General features: G+C 45.5%; 2 protein-coding genes and 1 long non-coding RNA gene across 3 annotated transcripts; 2 read left to right on the forward strand and 1 right to left on the reverse strand.

Annotated features, from left to right (window-relative positions):
* Positions 1-823: 823 nt before the first annotated feature.
* Positions 824-3,706, forward strand: LOC148380436 (ras-related protein Rab-11A-like). Its single transcript, XM_088365509.1, has 5 exons — positions 824-993; positions 1,228-1,423; positions 1,495-1,688; positions 2,829-2,909; positions 2,985-3,706. The coding sequence occupies exons 1-5, from the start codon at positions 957-959 to the stop codon at positions 3,110-3,112; spliced, it is 636 nt and encodes a 211-aa protein (XP_088221635.1). The 5' UTR covers positions 824-956; the 3' UTR covers positions 3,113-3,706.
* Positions 3,707-4,160: 454 nt separating this feature from the next.
* sgo1 (shugoshin 1) lies at positions 4,161-7,463 on the forward strand. The gene is made up of 9 exons (XM_088365508.1): positions 4,161-4,312; positions 4,532-4,677; positions 4,860-5,068; positions 5,147-5,214; positions 5,286-5,338; positions 5,742-6,422; positions 6,607-6,783; positions 6,929-7,094; positions 7,210-7,463. The coding sequence occupies exons 2-9, from the start codon at positions 4,536-4,538 to the stop codon at positions 7,373-7,375; spliced, it is 1,662 nt and encodes a 553-aa protein (XP_088221634.1). The 5' UTR covers positions 4,161-4,312; positions 4,532-4,535; the 3' UTR covers positions 7,376-7,463.
* A 5,880-nt stretch (positions 7,464-13,343) lies between these two features.
* Positions 13,344-14,483, reverse strand: LOC148380438 (uncharacterized). The gene is made up of 3 exons (XR_015855194.1): positions 14,244-14,483; positions 14,027-14,133; positions 13,344-13,470 (listed from the first exon to the last, which is right to left on the reverse strand). It is a non-coding gene; the product is annotated as an uncharacterized LOC148380438 (long non-coding RNA).
* Positions 14,484-17,124: the final 2,641 nt, after the last annotated feature.

Below are 17,124 nucleotides of genomic sequence, written 5' to 3' on the forward strand. Positions count from 1 at the left end.
AAAACAATTCTAGTATGGGGCCTGCCTGCCATACGTTTTAAGAAAAAGACGAATCTAGCCCTAGATCTATTTTGTGTTCTCTCCTTTGGAAACTCTCAGCATTGTAGTTGTGGTAACCATGGCAACTGCTTCTTCAGCTTTGCTTTGTTGACCTCGGCTGAAAACGGAGAAAAAAAAATTCATCTCCCAATTGAACATGTTGGAACTAACGTTTAACGGTACTGTACTAAAAAAAATTAAAATGAAACATGGTCAAAACGTGTCTGCGCCCTGTCTTGGTTGGTTCCGTCAACCTGGTACCTGTAAAGCTGCAAAGAGGCAGAGCAACAACTCACCTGTGCTAAAATGTTTGTCACGTTAAGCAAAAGACATAATTGCAAAAAAATATTATTTTTTAAAAATGTTTCCATCTTTTTACAATCTTAATTCTCTATATTTTCTTCAAATAGCTTCATTTGAACAATGAGAGCTAAGCGACCCAACCAAAAGTGGCAGCTAGCAGCGCCTCTGTGTGCCTCGGGCATGTAACTACACCTTTTAATTGCGTTTGTTTAGTGGAGAAGAGTGAATGAAATACATTAGAATGCAAACCAAAACGGTCTTCAACAACGCGTGTCCACTGCTGATGTGGAGGTAATCTCCAACAAAGGTGCGTCCGCGTCGATCCTGGCAGGCGTGCCACCTGTCGGGCCAGCTTCCCGAGCCGTTCTACCGGTTGTACCCATCAGCTGACGAGGCAAGGGCGGGCCACTCGCTGCTCCCCCCCCCCCCCCCCCCTCCAAACCACCGGCAGCCTGAGATAAAGAGGAAAGTGTAAGGATGCGGTCGGACCGGTTCCACCTCAGTACTCTCCCTGGTGTGGAGGGAGAGAAACCAGAGGGCTGGATGTAGTATTTACTCTGTCGGAGGGGGTGGCTTCTGATGTCGAGGAGGAAGCCCGAGTGAGCGATTGCGGGATGGGCTCGGACGACACATACAATTTTGTTTTCAAAGGTGAGTTCGTGCTGACTGTTTTTGTGTTGTGGTGATTGAACTACTCAACGTGAGCGCTTGGGCTTTTGGAGACCCGATGGTATGATTGGCATTTAAAAGTGTGTGTGTGTGTGTGTGTGTGTGTGTGTGTGTGTGTGTGTGTGTGTGTGTGTGTGTGTGTGTGTGTGTGCGTGCGTGCGTATGCGTGCGTGTGTGTATGTGCGTGCGCGCGCGCACACACACATGTGTCTCCAGTGGTTCTGATCGGCGAGTCCGGGGTGGGTAAGAGCAACCTGTTGACACGCTTCACTAAGAACGAGTTCAACCTCGACAGCCGTACCACCATCGGCGTGGAGTTTAGCACTCGCACCGTCCAACTGGACAACTGCACCATCAAGATGCAAGTGTGGGACACGGCCGGACTGGAGCGCTACCGCGCCATCACCTCGGCGTGGGTGCACGGTACAACGTGGTGCACGGTTGTGGAGATCGAACGTTACGGCGAAGCGTCGTTTGCTTCAGGTATTACCGCGGCGCGGTGGGCGCCCTGCTGGTGTACGACATCAGCAAGCACCTTACGTACGAGAACGCCGAGCGCTGGCTGAAGGAGCTCTACGACCACGCCGACCCGCACATTGTGGTTATGCTGGTGGGCAACAAGAGGGACCTGGAGGACCTGCGCACCGTCCCGGCCGACGAGGCCCGGGCCTTTGCAGGTGCATGCGCGCTGACTTCCTTGTAATTTTCCCACCACTTGAGTCTTGGAACATGATCTTACATTTTTGTCTGGACAGGGCTGTGGACTCGGTCGGATTTTTGCACCGAGTCCGAGTCCGGCCTCTTGACCACCGAGTCCGAGTCCGGCCTCTTGACCACCGAGTCTGAGTCAGAGTCCGGCTGTCAATTTTTTCTGTTAATTCATGTGACTGCTTAGTCTTTATTCAAGGCTAATTTAGATCAAAATCTACCAGAACGAACGCAACTGCTTTCCCACTGGCTGGTTCGGCTTATATAGGATCCCTTGCTGAGAGCGCGGACGTAAAAGTGAGGCGACATTCCAATCGGACGTCGGATCGATAACATTTTCCCTGCCCTACCGGAGTTGTGCTAGTTCATAACGTAGATCACTCATGGCGTAGTCATAAATGTACGTTTGACAATTTAACCGATAGAAGTGGATACATTGGAACATAACCTACACTCTAATATATTATTTGACATGGTATTAAATGCGTGGCTTTACAAAAATAGTCATTGAAGCCCACCCTTAGCCCTGAGTGCCATTGGCATGAGGCAAAACGCTTGAAAACACACACTCTCGCCCAATTAAATAACCATTCTGAAACACAGGACATGTAAGATAATATTTTTTAATCATTAATTACACCATTATAGCTCAGACATTTATCTAAACACAAATAGTGACGACCCCACAACTATCGAAACACATCAATGGTATAGGCTGGGTGATATAATCGTCCTTGACATTGGTACATAATGTAAACATTAGCCTAAGTGCAACTCAACGTGGCCGCATTGATCGTAAGCAGAGCTGTGGACAGTATTCCTACGCGCATTCTCAGCAGCATGATGAAAATAAAATTGAACGTATTTTTTTTATTGTCTGACTCGGTGGACTCGGTCAAAATCAGCTCCGAGTCCGACAAAAATGATCGAGTCCGACCGAGTCCGAGTCCCCGAGTCCGAGTCCACAGCCCTGCTGGACACAACGTTACAACTTTTTGAAAATGACAACTTCGGTCTCTAGCAATTTGCCAGTATTTTCAAATGTTTTCTTTTTCTACATGGCACCTTTCTGGTCACATGATCTCCCCATCCCATCGGTCTGCATTCAGAGGGCAAGGGTATGATGTTCATGGAGACGTCAGCGTTGGACTCCTCCAACGTGGAGGCGGCCTTCATCGACGTTCTGACGGGTGCGCTCCACTCGTCTTGTTTGCTGCCGTCGAAATTTTGTATTCTTATCTTTTTCTCCTCACTGCACCCCGCAGCGATTCATCGCAAGGTCTCCAGCCGAGAGGTGACGAGGGGCTCCATCAGCGCCGTGACGCTGTCGGGAACGGTACGGCCCACCAGCGAGGTGCAGGAGGAGCAAAGGCGCTGCTGCAAGAGCTCTTAAAAAAATAAGCTGTTTTTTAGATTCTTTGGTCGCCTTTTAACGATACAGTGGTGCATTGCACTAGCGAGTTTTTTATTTCGTGACCACGCTCGTAGCTTCAAATACAAATCATCTTCACCATACAAATGAATGGAAGTTTTATAAATCCCTTTCAGCGGCCCCAAAAACCAACAAAAATGAGTGAATTATGTTTTTGAATTAAAAAAAAGTATGTGTAAACAGTTTTCTAATTTAAAATGTAAAACAATGTAAAACAATTTTACATCATGATAATTCCATGGGCATTTCTTGTCCTTCTGTTGTGTGTGTGTGTGTGTGTGTGTGTGTGTGTGTGTGTGTGTGTGTGTGTGTGTGTGTGTGTGTGTGTGTGTGTGTGTGTGTGTGTGTGTGTGTGTGTCCGTGCGCGTATGTATACTTTTATTTTAAAATGCAACATTAGATTTTAATAGAAACTCTCTCGGTGGACACCAGAGTGGTCATGTTCTTCGGGACTGGTCTGGTCTAACGATAGCTAACGAATTTATTTTGATTATTTTTTTTAAATTAGCTGCAATGGCAATAAAATGTGCATATTTCAGAGCACTTTTATTTTGAGTGGACTCCAGGCTGTCAGTGAAAAGGGGGTGTTGAAAACTGTTTAAAAACAATGTTCCTTGAAGCAAAACTCGTTGCATCCAATTGTAGCATTTGACCGGACACATTTGTTAAATCATGACAGACTCCGGGAATAAAGTGGATTAGGGTGAATACCGCATTCCTAAATGTTTTTGAAGTTTCCCTCGTCAAACACACTTTGTTCAATTGATCCGGATCATTATCAAGCTATCACAGAACGCGAGGATGAACTGATCTTTTGAGTTTGACACCTGTGATGTATATTATTTCAAAATAGAAACATTCAAAGTAATAAATACTGTTTGTAAATGAATTATACAAATACACGTATAAACATTAAAATTGATACATCGATAAAATAATTAGTAGAATAAAAACATCAAAAGGTACATTCTACAAAACTATTTAAATGATAAGAAATTAAAAACATTCTTCAAAATTGTTGGGGGCGCCCTCAATCGCGCGGTTCATCCCGGAAGTGACGCCTTTTCCATGTTACGGCCAATCAGCGTTCCTGGCACACATTTAAAAATCTTAAGCACCGTATGTTAGACTTCTTGCAGCGGTCGTCGACTCGGCAATACGGTAACGATTTCCTTGTACATTGGATAAAACACACTTCTTGTTCAAGAAGGAAAGATTACTAGAAAGATGTGGTCGATTTTCAAGCGAAATTGACTGCTTTGCAAGACGTTTGTCCTGATGCTAACAGAAGCTATAGGAGCTGTTGTCCTTTCGGCCATTGTGAGCGTTGACGTTGTGTTTTGGCATTTGGATGATTTTCCTGTCTTGTTGTGTCTAAAGAACCATGGTGAAGGAACGAATCCAGAAAAATCCAGCTCGGAGCACTCTGGCTGAGATTATGAACAAAGTGAAGGAGACGCGTAACAGCAAGCTGGCCCGGGCCGCGGCGTGCAACAGGGGGAAGAGAACCAGACTTGCCCACAACAGTAACACCAGTCGCTCATTAATTTCTGCTTGTCATTAGTTTTTGATAGATATAATGACATGAATATTTCATTCAGTCCTTTACAAAGAACACAATTGCTTTTATTGTAAAAAACAACAACAGCAACAATCCTTCCGCGTCGTGCAGTATTAACCCAGTGTGTGTCATTCTTGTGGACATTAGGCAGGATGGCGCCAGGCGACCTTCTGGCTGCGGTGCAAAAAAACAACACGTCGCTGGCGATTGCACTGCAGACCGAGAAGGAGATGGTGCGACAGGCCAAAGCGGTCATCTTGCAGCTGACGATGGAGCGGCAAGCCCTCCAACTGCAAGTGATAGTACTCAAAAGGAGACTCCTGGAGCAGCGGGCCCTCACCACTGCATCCACACTGGTAATCGGCGTCCTTGCAACAACTTGGTTAAGAATATTTCCATAATGATAAGTCTCTTCAAATGGTGTTTTGAATCAGGCTGAGGTGTTAGAGTTGCCTGTGGAAGTGGCAGAGTTGCCCGTGGAAGCAACAGTGGATCCACCATGGTACAACTTTCTTTCAGTGTACATTTGAATAAATATCGTCTTTCTAACTATGCCTGGTTGGAATTGTGTAGGAGAGAAAACATTGGTGAAGGCAGGACTGCTGACATTTCCCTGATTTGTGCAGGTACACACACAATAAGATATTGTGCAGATCAATTCATTTTATGTCAGACAGGAGAACTTACTAGAACTTCATACGTATGTGTTGAGCTTAATAGCAGATTTTTCCTTCTTTCCGTGCAGTTAATTTATTTTGGTATGGAGTAATACAATTTACTATTTGGATAGAAAAAAGGATGACTCGGTGCATTCTTTGTGTGAAATTAATCTGTAGATTCACTCAAAACTCAGCGAACAGGACCCTGTAGTATGTGTTTTAAATGTCAGTTTTGTGGAGGACACTGAATGCAGGTGTTGTCACCCAGTGCGCTTATTTTTTTTTCTCCTTTAGTATTACTTTTTGGTGGGGGCAGGAGATGCTTACTCTTATGTGTTAGTACAATGACAACCTTTGACTGTGTTGACAGAGTCTCCTAAAATGGACGTCCGGTCTGAATATGTCCAAATGGCTCTGCCTCCGACGGTGGTGGTGAGGCCAAAACACAATGGTGGAGAATGCAAGAGCAGAAGGCGGTCTAACTGCATAGGTTCCATCGGCGACATGAACTTGGAAGCGCTCAAAGAGAAGCACCCCAAGCAACTTGAAGAACCCCAGGAGCTTTTGAAGGGGCAGGTGGAAGATGGCATCCACATGCAGAAATCTGAAGCGCCCGTGAGGGTTGGCAAACCGGCACGGGTCAAAGCGAAGGGGTCCATCCACAAGCCTCCCAAGCGAGAATGCCAACCAAGGCGAGCCCCTCTCAAAAAACCTTGTGAGAACCCCAAGAACCAGGAGTGCTGTGCGCCACGCCCCGAGCAGCTGAAAACCTCGCTGGGCTCGGACATTTTTGACTTCACATGCGAGGAGGCTGTTCACCGGACGCCCTTCAAGGGCAAGTTGGACAGCTTTGAAGACCCCGCCGCAGAACCCCCGGCTCCGGACCCTGCCGCAGAACCCCCGGCTCCGAACTCTGGCTCACCATCTTCGCCATCCTCCGAGTCGGAAGATGACCTGTACATACCCAAGAAGGCCAGAAGGGGACGCTGGCCCCCTGAGACCGCCAAGATCATCACCACGCGCAGCAGGCGACCTCCCAACACAAACGCCGGTCAGCATCCACGTTTTGATACTTGATTTCAGTTCTGTGGATGCCTTACCATGGTAACGATGACAAAATTAGGTGTTGGCGTAGTTTTGTAGTTGACTCCTTAGCCAACACAATGTAGGCGGTTGAACAAAACTGAAAATTGCTAACATTATATAAATGAAGTTAGCTCAACATGTCTTCACAGAAGTCCTGCGCCAGGGCATAGTGGCCTCCGCTGTGCCTTCGGTCAGCACCCTGGCGGAAGCCGACAAGACCATTGATGGCATCCTCACCAGTTTGGAAGACTCCCTCTGCCAAAGTCAGCCTCCGCTTTCCCCTTCTCCACAGTGGCAACACCAGCGAGTGACTGTTCGCAAAAAACGTATGTTGATATTAGTGATTCCCATTTGTCCACTGTTTAGCTTGTGTTAACTTAGCATTCCCCTCCTTTTTTATCCGGGAGTCACCCTGTGCATGTCTCTACTTCTTATTGTTCTTCTCCCCGCGCTGCCATCACATCTCTCCAGGTGGGCCGGGTGCCTCCGCTCTGCACGTCGCCGCCAATCGAACGCCGCGGTGTCTCGGCTCTGATCTGAGTGACGTGACCAATGTGTTGCCTGCAGACCACCACGTCTTCCCACGAGCACGCCGACGCACCCTGGTGGTGGACTACAAGGAGCCTTCGTTGAACAAGTACGTTGATGCATGAATGAATTGATTTTCCAAATGAGCGCCAGTCAATCGTTTGCCTTTTTATTGACCAAACAAGGCAGTGTGAAAATGATGCATAGCTTCTTTTATTCAACAGGAAACTCCGGCGTGGGGACAAATTTACCGACTTGCAGTTCCTCTCGCCGAGCTCGCCCATTTTTAAGACCAAGTTGTCAGGCAGAAGGTCCCGAGAATCCGCCCGCGCAACACCCAAACCGGACAAATTTAACGAGCCATTTGTCAGATGTCGTGAACACTTTTAGTTGAAATGTGGTCTCTTTGCAATTTGTAAGTTGATCAGCACGTGTAAATAATGAAAATAAAGTTTTTTCTTTTTCTTTTAAATAAAAACTGTTTTTTTTCTTGTAAATAATAAAAATTGTTTGTTTTTTTCTTGTTAATGGACAGCATTAGTTGCATTAAGTGTAAAAACTAAAACAAATAGTTTTAACCAGGGCTGTGGACTCGGAGACTCGGACTCGGTCGGACTCAGTCATTTTTGCCGGACTCGGACTCTGACTTGGTGCTGGTTTTGACCGAGTCTGACAATAAAAAAAAAAAATACGTTCAATTTTATTTTCATCATGCTGCTGAGAATGCGCGTAGGAATACTGTCCACAGCCCTGCTTATGATCAATGCGGCCACGTTGAGTTGCACTTAGGCTAATGTTTACATTATGTACCAATGTCAAAGACGATTATGTCACCCAGCTTATATCATTATTTAGATTTTGATCTAAATTAGCCTTGAATAAAGACAAAGCAGTCACATGAATTTACAGAAAAAATGGACAGCCGGACTCGGTGCAAAAATCCGACTGAGTCCACAGCCCTGGCTTTAACCTTTACTTTTTTAAAGATTTTACTTCATTTAATTAGTAACCGTAAAGCTCATGGGCAGTCTACAATTAAAAGATGTCTGGAAATTGCAACATAAACACATTGATTTTTTAAAATTTATTTTGTAAATTGGCAACAGTATTCATACAAAGCCCATGATAATTTCACTTGAGTCTTGGTGTTGGAGCCTACTTAATTCCCTATATTGATTGTGAAGTGAATTTTGAACTTTATGCGTATCTGTATGATGCATTAGATGATCCACTAGTAGCAGTAAGACTATCAAACTATTTTAGCTGTACAGAGAAGCTTTAGTTTCAGTAATGTATAGGTACTTAGTAAAAGATAGAAGGGCCAGTTGTCCGTGACCAGGGAGAGCTGAAGGGATGACCTTTTAGGGGACACAAGCAGACTGAGACTCAAACTGCAGCTGTTACCCAAAGCTGTGACATCAGCTTCTTGTCAGGTATAAAAGCTACGGGCCTGACAAAAGAAGGGGCTCGGGCTGGCTGGCTGGCTCGCTCTCGCGCTTTTTTACATCCATGCCTTGGGGCCACTCAACTTTTTGGAAAGACTTCACTCTGACATCGGTTGAATAAACTCTTTCCCCAATCAGCCGTGTGTCCCTCAAGTGTTCATTTGCCTGGAACCAGCCACCGACCACCGAGTGTTTTTTGGAGACCAGCGAAGCCACAAAAACCATACACCACAATTGTATTAATATCATTATTATTTGTGGTCTGGCCTATGAATTATTTCTGTTCTATATGTGAAGCCAGATAGGGCCAGTGCCAGTCAGGTCTCCTCCTTTGCAGCCACCTCCTACCTATAATGAGGGAGTTAGGACAGGTGTGTTTTCCTTTTGGCTTTTCTTGGTTTTGAAAGAGGAGTAGTGATACAGTTTTTTCAACCACTAAGATCACTAAAATCATTACTCGATTATGTTTTATTGTTTTATTTTTCTTGTATGAAAGTCAACCTGGAGATTTATGTTCAATGTAAATAAATACCTTTTTTGGATTGAAGAACTATCTCCGCGAGTGCTTTTTGGTTTAGTGGGTTTAAGACCTCCTTACAAGCTACTCTTTTATTTTTGTGGTGACAATTTTTGGAATACAAGGGTAGCCAGAACAAGTTGAATAAACTTCACTGAAGACTCGAAGGAAATTAATTCGGAGAGTCCGTGGATCCAAGCGATCACCCGCTGTCAGACGAGGAAGCCGTGAGTAAAAACAGCTGTTCAGCTTTATGAATGAAAGCACTGCTGCGCTACAAGGAAACAATTGGGACTGTGGAATGCAAAGTTGCGTATTGTGGATGCAACAAAACGGAATGATGGAATGATGTTCAAGGATGAACTAAACAGAAATTGAAGGAATTTGTGTAGTAACCTTTGAGGATGTCGGACACACTTGAGTGTAATTGAGCCCGCAGCTGGGGAAGACGTGTGGAAGTCGCGCTCTGCCTCACGCAGAGCCAGATTGGGGGCATGCACGAGGAAATTAAATGAAATTAAGGCTTTGATGACTGATGTTGGAAATGTTGATAAAGTCTGTGACGCATTTGAATTGTTTAAAGGAACTGTGGATGAATTTACAAATGCGCACGAGTCTCCGCAAGAACTCTTAACTCGGGAGGAAAAGGAAAAGGATTATTATGACTGGTATGAACCCAAGATAACTAACCTGAATTATTTAGCTGCTGCATTGAAAGAAAAACAAACTTTGCCGATGGAGGAATTAAAATTGAAATCAAAGATGGAAAAATTTGAGTTGGATGCGGACCTTGCTGCATCAGCTGCTAAAATAAAAATACTCCAGTGATGATGAGGGGAGCCAGGAGGCCCCAGATGATGCCATGAATATTATGATTCTCACCATGAACCAGAAACAATGGAAAACAATGTGGAAAATTAGGTGCCATACTCAAAACCCCACTCCAGCAAACCATCTCAAATCTCAACAGGCCTCCACCTTCCCACTCATCAGAAATAAAACCTCAAATTAAGAATGTAACTCAAACTTACAAGACCAAAACTAAAAGTCATCATCACACCATGACACATACTACACCAGTTAACTCAAGCAAGGGTGTCAATGCTACCCCTGGTAATTTGGATGTAGTTATTCAAAGACAAAATGATACAGCAGAACTCATTGTCTCACAGCAAAATTTATCTAAATTGCCTGTGAAAGAAACTTTTTGATGGAATCCATTGGCATATCAGTCGTTTATTCATGCATTTGAACACTTGATTGAAGATAAAACTAAATAAATCAAGACAGACTATACTATCTAGAACAGTTCACTTCTGGTTTGCCTATAGATCTGGTTCGCAGCTGTTTGCACATGGGAGGAGGCAGGGGCTATAAGGAAGCAAGAGACCTGTTAAAAGAGAACTTTGGGAATGAAAAAGATTTCTGCTGCTTACCTGGAGAAAGCTTTGAATTGGACAGCAATTAAAGCTGAGGATGGGAAAACGATGCATGCCTATGCAATGTATGTAAGAGGATGCTGTAATGTAATGCAAGACTTACAGTATTTAGAGGAACTTGAGATCTCATCAAATCTAAGATTAATCGCATCCAAACTGCCCTACAAGCTCAGGGAAAAATGACGGTCCACAGCCTATGAGACACAGCAGAGAACTGGAAGTAGGATCAGATTCCATCACCTTGTGGATTTTGTGGAAAAACATGCTAAGATGCTTTTGGATCCCTTACTTGGAAACATTCAAGACCAAAACCCCACAAAAAGGCCCATTCCGAGATTCCAACCAAAATCAATCAAAGGTAAAAACAGCAGTTTTGCTACCTCAGTGGCAGTGAACACACAAACAGGAAACACTGTAAGGCAGTCACCTGTGCCACCAGCAACCCTTCAAACCTCACCCAATTTTAACATCTCTTCCTGTGGATTCTGCCAAGGGAGACATGCTCTGATTGATTGCTCACTTTTCAAAGCAGATGCACATGACAACAAGGTCGAATTCCTAAGAAGTCATGGACATTGTTTTGGTTGCCTGTTGAAAGGTCATTTAAGCAAAAATTGTAAAAGTAGATTAATGTGCCATGTCTGTCAAATGAAGCATCCTACTGTACTCTATATTAACAATGCAATAATTCCCAAACAGACAAATCAAACGACAAAGGCCATTGCTGAGAGAGAAAAGCTCTTGTTTCAGCAGGCAATGCAACTGGGACCGGGAGAGAGCCAGCACTGGCAATTCTTCCTGTCAGAGTTAAGGTGGCAAAAGGGGATAGGTATATTCAAACCTATGCCTTCCTTGATCCCGGCAGCACGGCAACGTTTTGCACAGAAAAATTAATGAGCCAGCTAAATGCAAAAGGACGCAAAACAGAAATACTTTTGCGAACAATGGGGCAGGAAAGGCCGGCAGGGACCGAAAAGGTCAGAGAACTGGATGTGGAGGACTTGGAGGGCTGCACGTATCTAGACCTGCCAATAGTTTACACACAAAGTAGAATCCCTGTCTCAAAGGAAAACATTATCACACAAGCTGACCTGAAGAGATGGCCATATCTCAGTTGCATCCAGTTAAAGGAGATTGAGGCGGATATTAACCTCCTCATTGGAATTGATATTCCTCGAGCAATGGAGCCGTGGAACATAATAAACAGTCATGACAATGGACCCTATGCAGTCCAGACCTTACTAGGATGGGTGGTAACTGGACCACTCAATGTTGACAGTGTTGCAGAATCTGGGCCCATTGCAGTGTCAAGTAATCGAATATCTATTGTTGAGTTGAATGATTTACTCATCAGACAATATAACCAGGATTTCTCTGAAAAGATATATGAGGAGAAAAATGAGATGTCAGTTGAGGATAAACGTTTCATGGAGATTGCATCCAGCTCAGCATTCCTTAAAGATGGCCATTATCATCTACCACTGCCCTTCAGAGATAATGCCAAGGTCATGCCTGATAACTATCGTGGTAAAAGATCGCACACTGCACCTTGTGAAAAGATTAAAGAAGAATAGAACATATGCAGAAGAATACACCTCCTTTATGGAGGACACTCTCAAAAAAGGTTATGCAGAAAAGGTTCCACCTCAGCAGCGTCACAGAAAGGATGGGCATGTGTGGTACATCCCACATCATGGTCTTCACCACTAACGAAAGCTCAAGCTGAGGGTGGTGTTTGACTGTACATCCTCCTTTGGAGGAAAATCTCTGCATAAGGAGCTTCTCCAAGGTCCAGACTTAACAAACACCCTCATTGGAGTGCTGTTAAGATTCCAACAAGAACAAATCGCAGTTATGGCAGACACAGACATTGAGGCAGTGTTTTATCAAGTGCATGTTGAAGAAAAGGACAGAGACTTCCTTAGGTTTTTGTGGTGGCCAGAGGGTGATATCAGCAAACCACTGTGTGTTTACAGAATGAAAGTTCATCTCTTTGGTGCTATATCATCCCCTAGCATTGCCAATTTTGCCCTGCATCAAACTGCTGATGACAATCAGAACCACTACTCTGATGAAGTGATGAAAACAATCAAAAATATTTTTTATGTAGATAATTGTCTTTGCTCCGTGGTCACAACTGACCAAGCCATCAAGCTTGTCAAAGATCTAACTGAAGCCTGCAGCCAGGGAGGTTTCATATTGACAAAATGGGTCTGTAATAACAATGAGGTGTTAACAAACATTCCTGTACACCACAGAGCAAAAGCAGTCAAGGAACTGGACCTTGATAGAAAAAGGCTGACGGAGCAAATCTCAATTGAACCAGCACTTGGAATACACTGGAACACCCACAACGACACCTTAAGCTTTAAAGTTACTGTAAACTGCCGGCCTGCTACCAGAAGAGGGATACTCTTCACTATAAGTTCCGTTTATGACCCTTTGGGTTTTCTCTCTCCTTTCATTTTGAAAGCCAAACAACTACTCCAGGAACTCTGCAAACCAAAGTATGGATGGGATCAAGTTATTCCACAGGACTTTGCAAGACCCTGGCAGTGATGGGTTAGAGTCTAACCAATTCCGAGAGTTTAAAGTATCGAGATGCATAAAGCCTAAAAACTTCGACCCAGTGGAGACCGCCGAGCTGCATCACTTCTGCGATGCAAGCGAGTCAGGTTATGGTGCAGTAATCTGAGACTTACAAATTCCCAAGGTATAATTCATACCTCCTTCATATTTGGAAAAGCCAGAGTCTCCCCTTTCAAGCGGATCACCATACCCAGGCTTGAACTTACTCCTGCAACATTGTCTGTAAAAGTGGATCGAATGCTGAGGAGGGAGCTGCAATTACCACACAATGATTCAACTTCCTGGACAGATAGCACATCTGTATTGAAATACATCCACAATCAAACAAAGAGATTTCAGACCTTTGTATCCATCAGAATTGCAGTGATCCAGGATCTCTCCCATCCAAGCCAGAGGAGATACATAAATTCAAAAGACAATCCAGCCGACTGTGCCGCACGAGGGTTGCATGTGGAACTGTTCCTCAGATCAAAATGGCTGTGTGGTCCTGAATACCTGAGCAAAGACAAAAGGACATGGCCAAAGATCACACAAAGTCTGGGAGAAATATCAGCAATTGACCCTGAAGTGAAAAAAGAGGTAACTGTTAAAAGTGTGGAAAAGGGGATCTCAGTCAAAAGTACGTGGATCAAAAATGAACATCCAATATCTACACTAATCGAATATCACTCATCATGGAACCAACTTCAGAAATCTGTGGCCTAGATATTAAAGGTGAAAAGAATACTTCAACTACTAAATCGGCTAAAAAAGGATCAGACACATGTCTTCAGAGACAAAGCAAAAACTCAAAGACAAGCATGGAACAAAAAACCTATCAGTGGAGGATATGCAAGAGGCGGAGAGGGTTATCATTTGTTTTGAACAGAAATGTTACTTCAACCATGAAGTCACTTACCTGGAAAATGGCAAAACCCTCAATTCAAGAAGCTCCATCTACAAGTTGGATCCGATTCTTGATAATGGTATCCCGAGAGTAGGGGGTAGAATAAACAAAAGTGCAATGCCCATACACCAGGAAAACCCAATTATTCTCCCTAAAGGTACTCACCTGTCTGACCTCATCCTACAGCATATCCATCAACAAGTTGGACACTCAGGAAGAAGCCATATGCTGTCCAGGCTAAGGCAACGTTTTTGGCTGACTCATGCAAATGCCTCAGCAAGGAAAATAATCAGAAACTGTGTATTTTGCAGACGGATGCAGGCACGGCCTGGAGAACAATAAATAGCAGATCTTCCTGCTGATCGATTACAACCAGACCTACCACTGTTTAGTCATGTTGGCATTGACTACTTTGGTCCCATCGAAGTGAAGAGGGGCCGGACTCAAGTGAAACGGTGGGGGGTCATCTTCACCTGCCTGGTGAGTCGAGCAATCCACCTGGAAATGGCAAATTTCCTAACCACAGACTCATGCATAAATGCTATACGCAGATTCATCTGCAGAAGAGGAGCCATTATGAGTATCAGAACTGACTGTGGGACAAATATTGTTGGGGCCCAAAGAGAACTACAAGAAGTTCTGAAAGAACTAGATCAGGGGTGTCCAAGTCCAGTCTTCGAGGGCCGCATTCCTACATGTTTTCCAAGTTTCCCTCGTTAAACACACCTGTGCAGGAGCCTGATCATTGAATCAGGTGTGTTTAACGAGGGAAACTTGGAAAACATGGAGGAATGCGGCCCTCGAGGACTGGACTTGGACACCCCTGAACTAGATCATCAGAAAATGCAAAACAACTTTCTAACAGAAGGAATAAAATGGACTTTTCATCCCCCTTTTGGAGCCCACCACGGCGGAGTCTGGGAGAGACTGACGTCAGAACCACTGACTTCGGCATTTCAGACTTTAGGTCATGCCAAAGACTATAAAAATGGGACCCATTGCCTCCCTGCTTGGCACTCAGCATTAAGGGTTGGAATTGGGGGGTTAGATCACCAAATGATTCCCGGGCGCGGCACCGCTGCTGCCCACTGCTCCCTTCGGGGATGGGTTAAATGCAGAGCCAAATTTCACCGCACCCAGTTGTGTGTGTGACGATCATTGGGACTTTAACTTTAATCGATACGTTTGGTTTTACGCAAGCCGTACAGGCAGCAACGCATAAGAATGGAAATACCGTATTTGCCGGTGTATTGGTCGACCTTTTTCGATCCAAAATCGACCGAAAAAAATCGACCTCGACTTATACACCGAGTCATAAAATTTAACTTCGTATTCATCGCTTCAAATGTGATGGTAACCAAGGCCGTTTCTCATGCATCTCATTGTGCGTTGCACTTAGAAAATTTGAACCGGGCGGCGTGCGCGAGTGCGCGGCCCGCTGGAAGTCGAATGAGGCGCCGCCACCACCTCCGCGGTGCTTATAAACAGCCGATCCGCTCGGCGGGGGCTATTTTCGGCCACTTGGCTCGTGCGCACGGCCTCCCGGATGTGCCGGGCGGGTGCGCGAGCTCGCCGGCCGCTGGAAGTCGAATGAGACGCCGCGACCACCTCCGCGGTGCTTATAAACAGCCGATCCGCTCGGCGGGGGCTATTTTCGGCCACTTGGCTCGTGCGCACGGCCTCCCGGATGTGCCGGGCGGGCGCGCGAGCTCGCCGGCCACTGGAAGTCGAATGAGGCGCCGCCACCACCTCCGCGGTGCTTATAAACAGCCGATCCGCTCGGCGGGGGCTATTTTCGGCCACTTGGCTCGTGCGCACGGCCTCCCGGATGTGCCGGGCGGGTGCGCGAGCTCGCCGGCCGCTGGAAGTCGAATGAGGCGCCGCCACCACCTCCGCGGTGCTTATAAACAGCCGATCCGCTCGGCGGGGGCTATTTTCGGCCACTTGGCTCGTGCGCACGGCCTCCCGGATGTGCCGGGCGGGTGCGCGAGCTCGCCGGCCGCTGGAAGTCGAATGAGACGCCGCGACCACCTCCGCGGTGCTTATAAACAGCCGATCCGCTCGGCGGGGGCTATTTTCGGCCACTTGGCTCGTGCGCACGGCCTCCCGGATGTGCCGGGCGGGTGCGCGAGCTCGCCGGCCGCTGGAAGTCCAATCAGGCGCCGCGATCTCCTCCGCGGTGCTTATAAAGTGCCGATCCGCTCGGCTTGGAGCTATTTCCGGCCTCCCGTTGGTGCCGGGTGGCGTGCGCGAGCTCGCCGGCCGCGATCTCCTCCGCGGTGCTTATAAACAGCCGCATGCGCACGGCCTCCCGGAATTTGAACACATTTCGTCAATAAATTTCGCATATTGAATTTTGAAGTTTAATATAATGCAACAATTGAGCTCGACTTATACAAAGGATATATCATAAAATCGTAAATTTCCGTCGAATTTTAGGGGGTCGACTTATACACCGAGTCGACCTGTACACCGGCAAATACGGTACCTTAGATCTGGTATTATCCCGGGGACTAGCAACCTCAAATATAGCAGTACTGCCATACACTACTGTTCTGTCTGATCATTTCTTAATAAAATTTGAAATTTTAGTTCCTTGTCAAAGACAAGAGATCAATCAGAATTATAGCAGCCGTAATTTTAACTCCATGACTGCAACTGCGCTATCTGAGTTACTGTCGCCGGCAACCGCCATGTTTCCCGCATACAGCGGCTCTATTGATAATCTTACAAATGAATTCAATGCGACATTATTAAAAGCCATTGACTCTGTGGCGCCGCTACGTCTGAAAACTCGCCGTAGATGGCCAACTCCGTGGTTCACAGATGAAACACGTATGCTTAAACAATTATGTAGAAAGCATGAGCGCAGATGGCGTTTAACCAAACTTGAGGTTTTCCATCAGGCATGGAAGGACAGCCTCCTGAAATATAAAGATGTGCTTATCTTAGCAAAAACTCGTTATTTTTTGCAAGTCATTAATCTCAATAAAAACAATCCTAAATACCTATTTGATATAGTGGCAATGCTAACTCTGCGCCGGCCGACCCCCGATAGCTCCTTCCACTCAGCTGACGAGTTTATGAAATTTTTTGCTCAAAAGATTGAGTCCATTAGGGACGAGATCAAGAATACCATTCCAATCGCTCCGCCGGTTACTAGCGCTGGGGATCATGCAATAACCCTCTCAAATTTTAAAAGCGTGTCCCTTGAAATGCTTACAAAATTGGTTAGTGCGGCTAAACAAACATGTTTACTCGAC

Source organism: Syngnathus floridae, chromosome 21, assembly GCF_059516105.1.
Source record: "Syngnathus floridae isolate MCC-2025c chromosome 21, RoL_Sflo_1.0, whole genome shotgun sequence".
Classification (NCBI taxonomy): Eukaryota; Metazoa; Chordata; class Actinopteri; order Syngnathiformes; family Syngnathidae; genus Syngnathus; species Syngnathus floridae.

Bases quoted from the DNA above. Each gene is read 5' to 3' on its own strand.
- LOC148380436 (XM_088365509.1), top strand. From the start codon at position 957: ATGGGCTCGGACGACACATACAATTTTGTTTTCAAAG. The intron at 1,424-1,494 runs GTGGGTGCACGG...CGTTTGCTTCAG, and splicing joins TACCGCGCCATCACCTCGGC to GTATTACCGCGGCGCGGTGG. The intron at 1,689-2,828 runs GTGCATGCGCGC...GTCTGCATTCAG, and splicing joins CGAGGCCCGGGCCTTTGCAG to AGGGCAAGGGTATGATGTTC.
- sgo1 (XM_088365508.1), top strand. From the start codon at position 4,536: ATGGTGAAGGAACGAATCCAGAAAAATCCAGCTCGGAGCACTCTGGCT. The intron at 5,215-5,285 runs GTACAACTTTCT...GGAATTGTGTAG, and splicing joins GCAACAGTGGATCCACCATG to GAGAGAAAACATTGGTGAAG. The intron at 7,095-7,209 runs GTACGTTGATGC...TTTATTCAACAG, and splicing joins AAGGAGCCTTCGTTGAACAA to GAAACTCCGGCGTGGGGACA.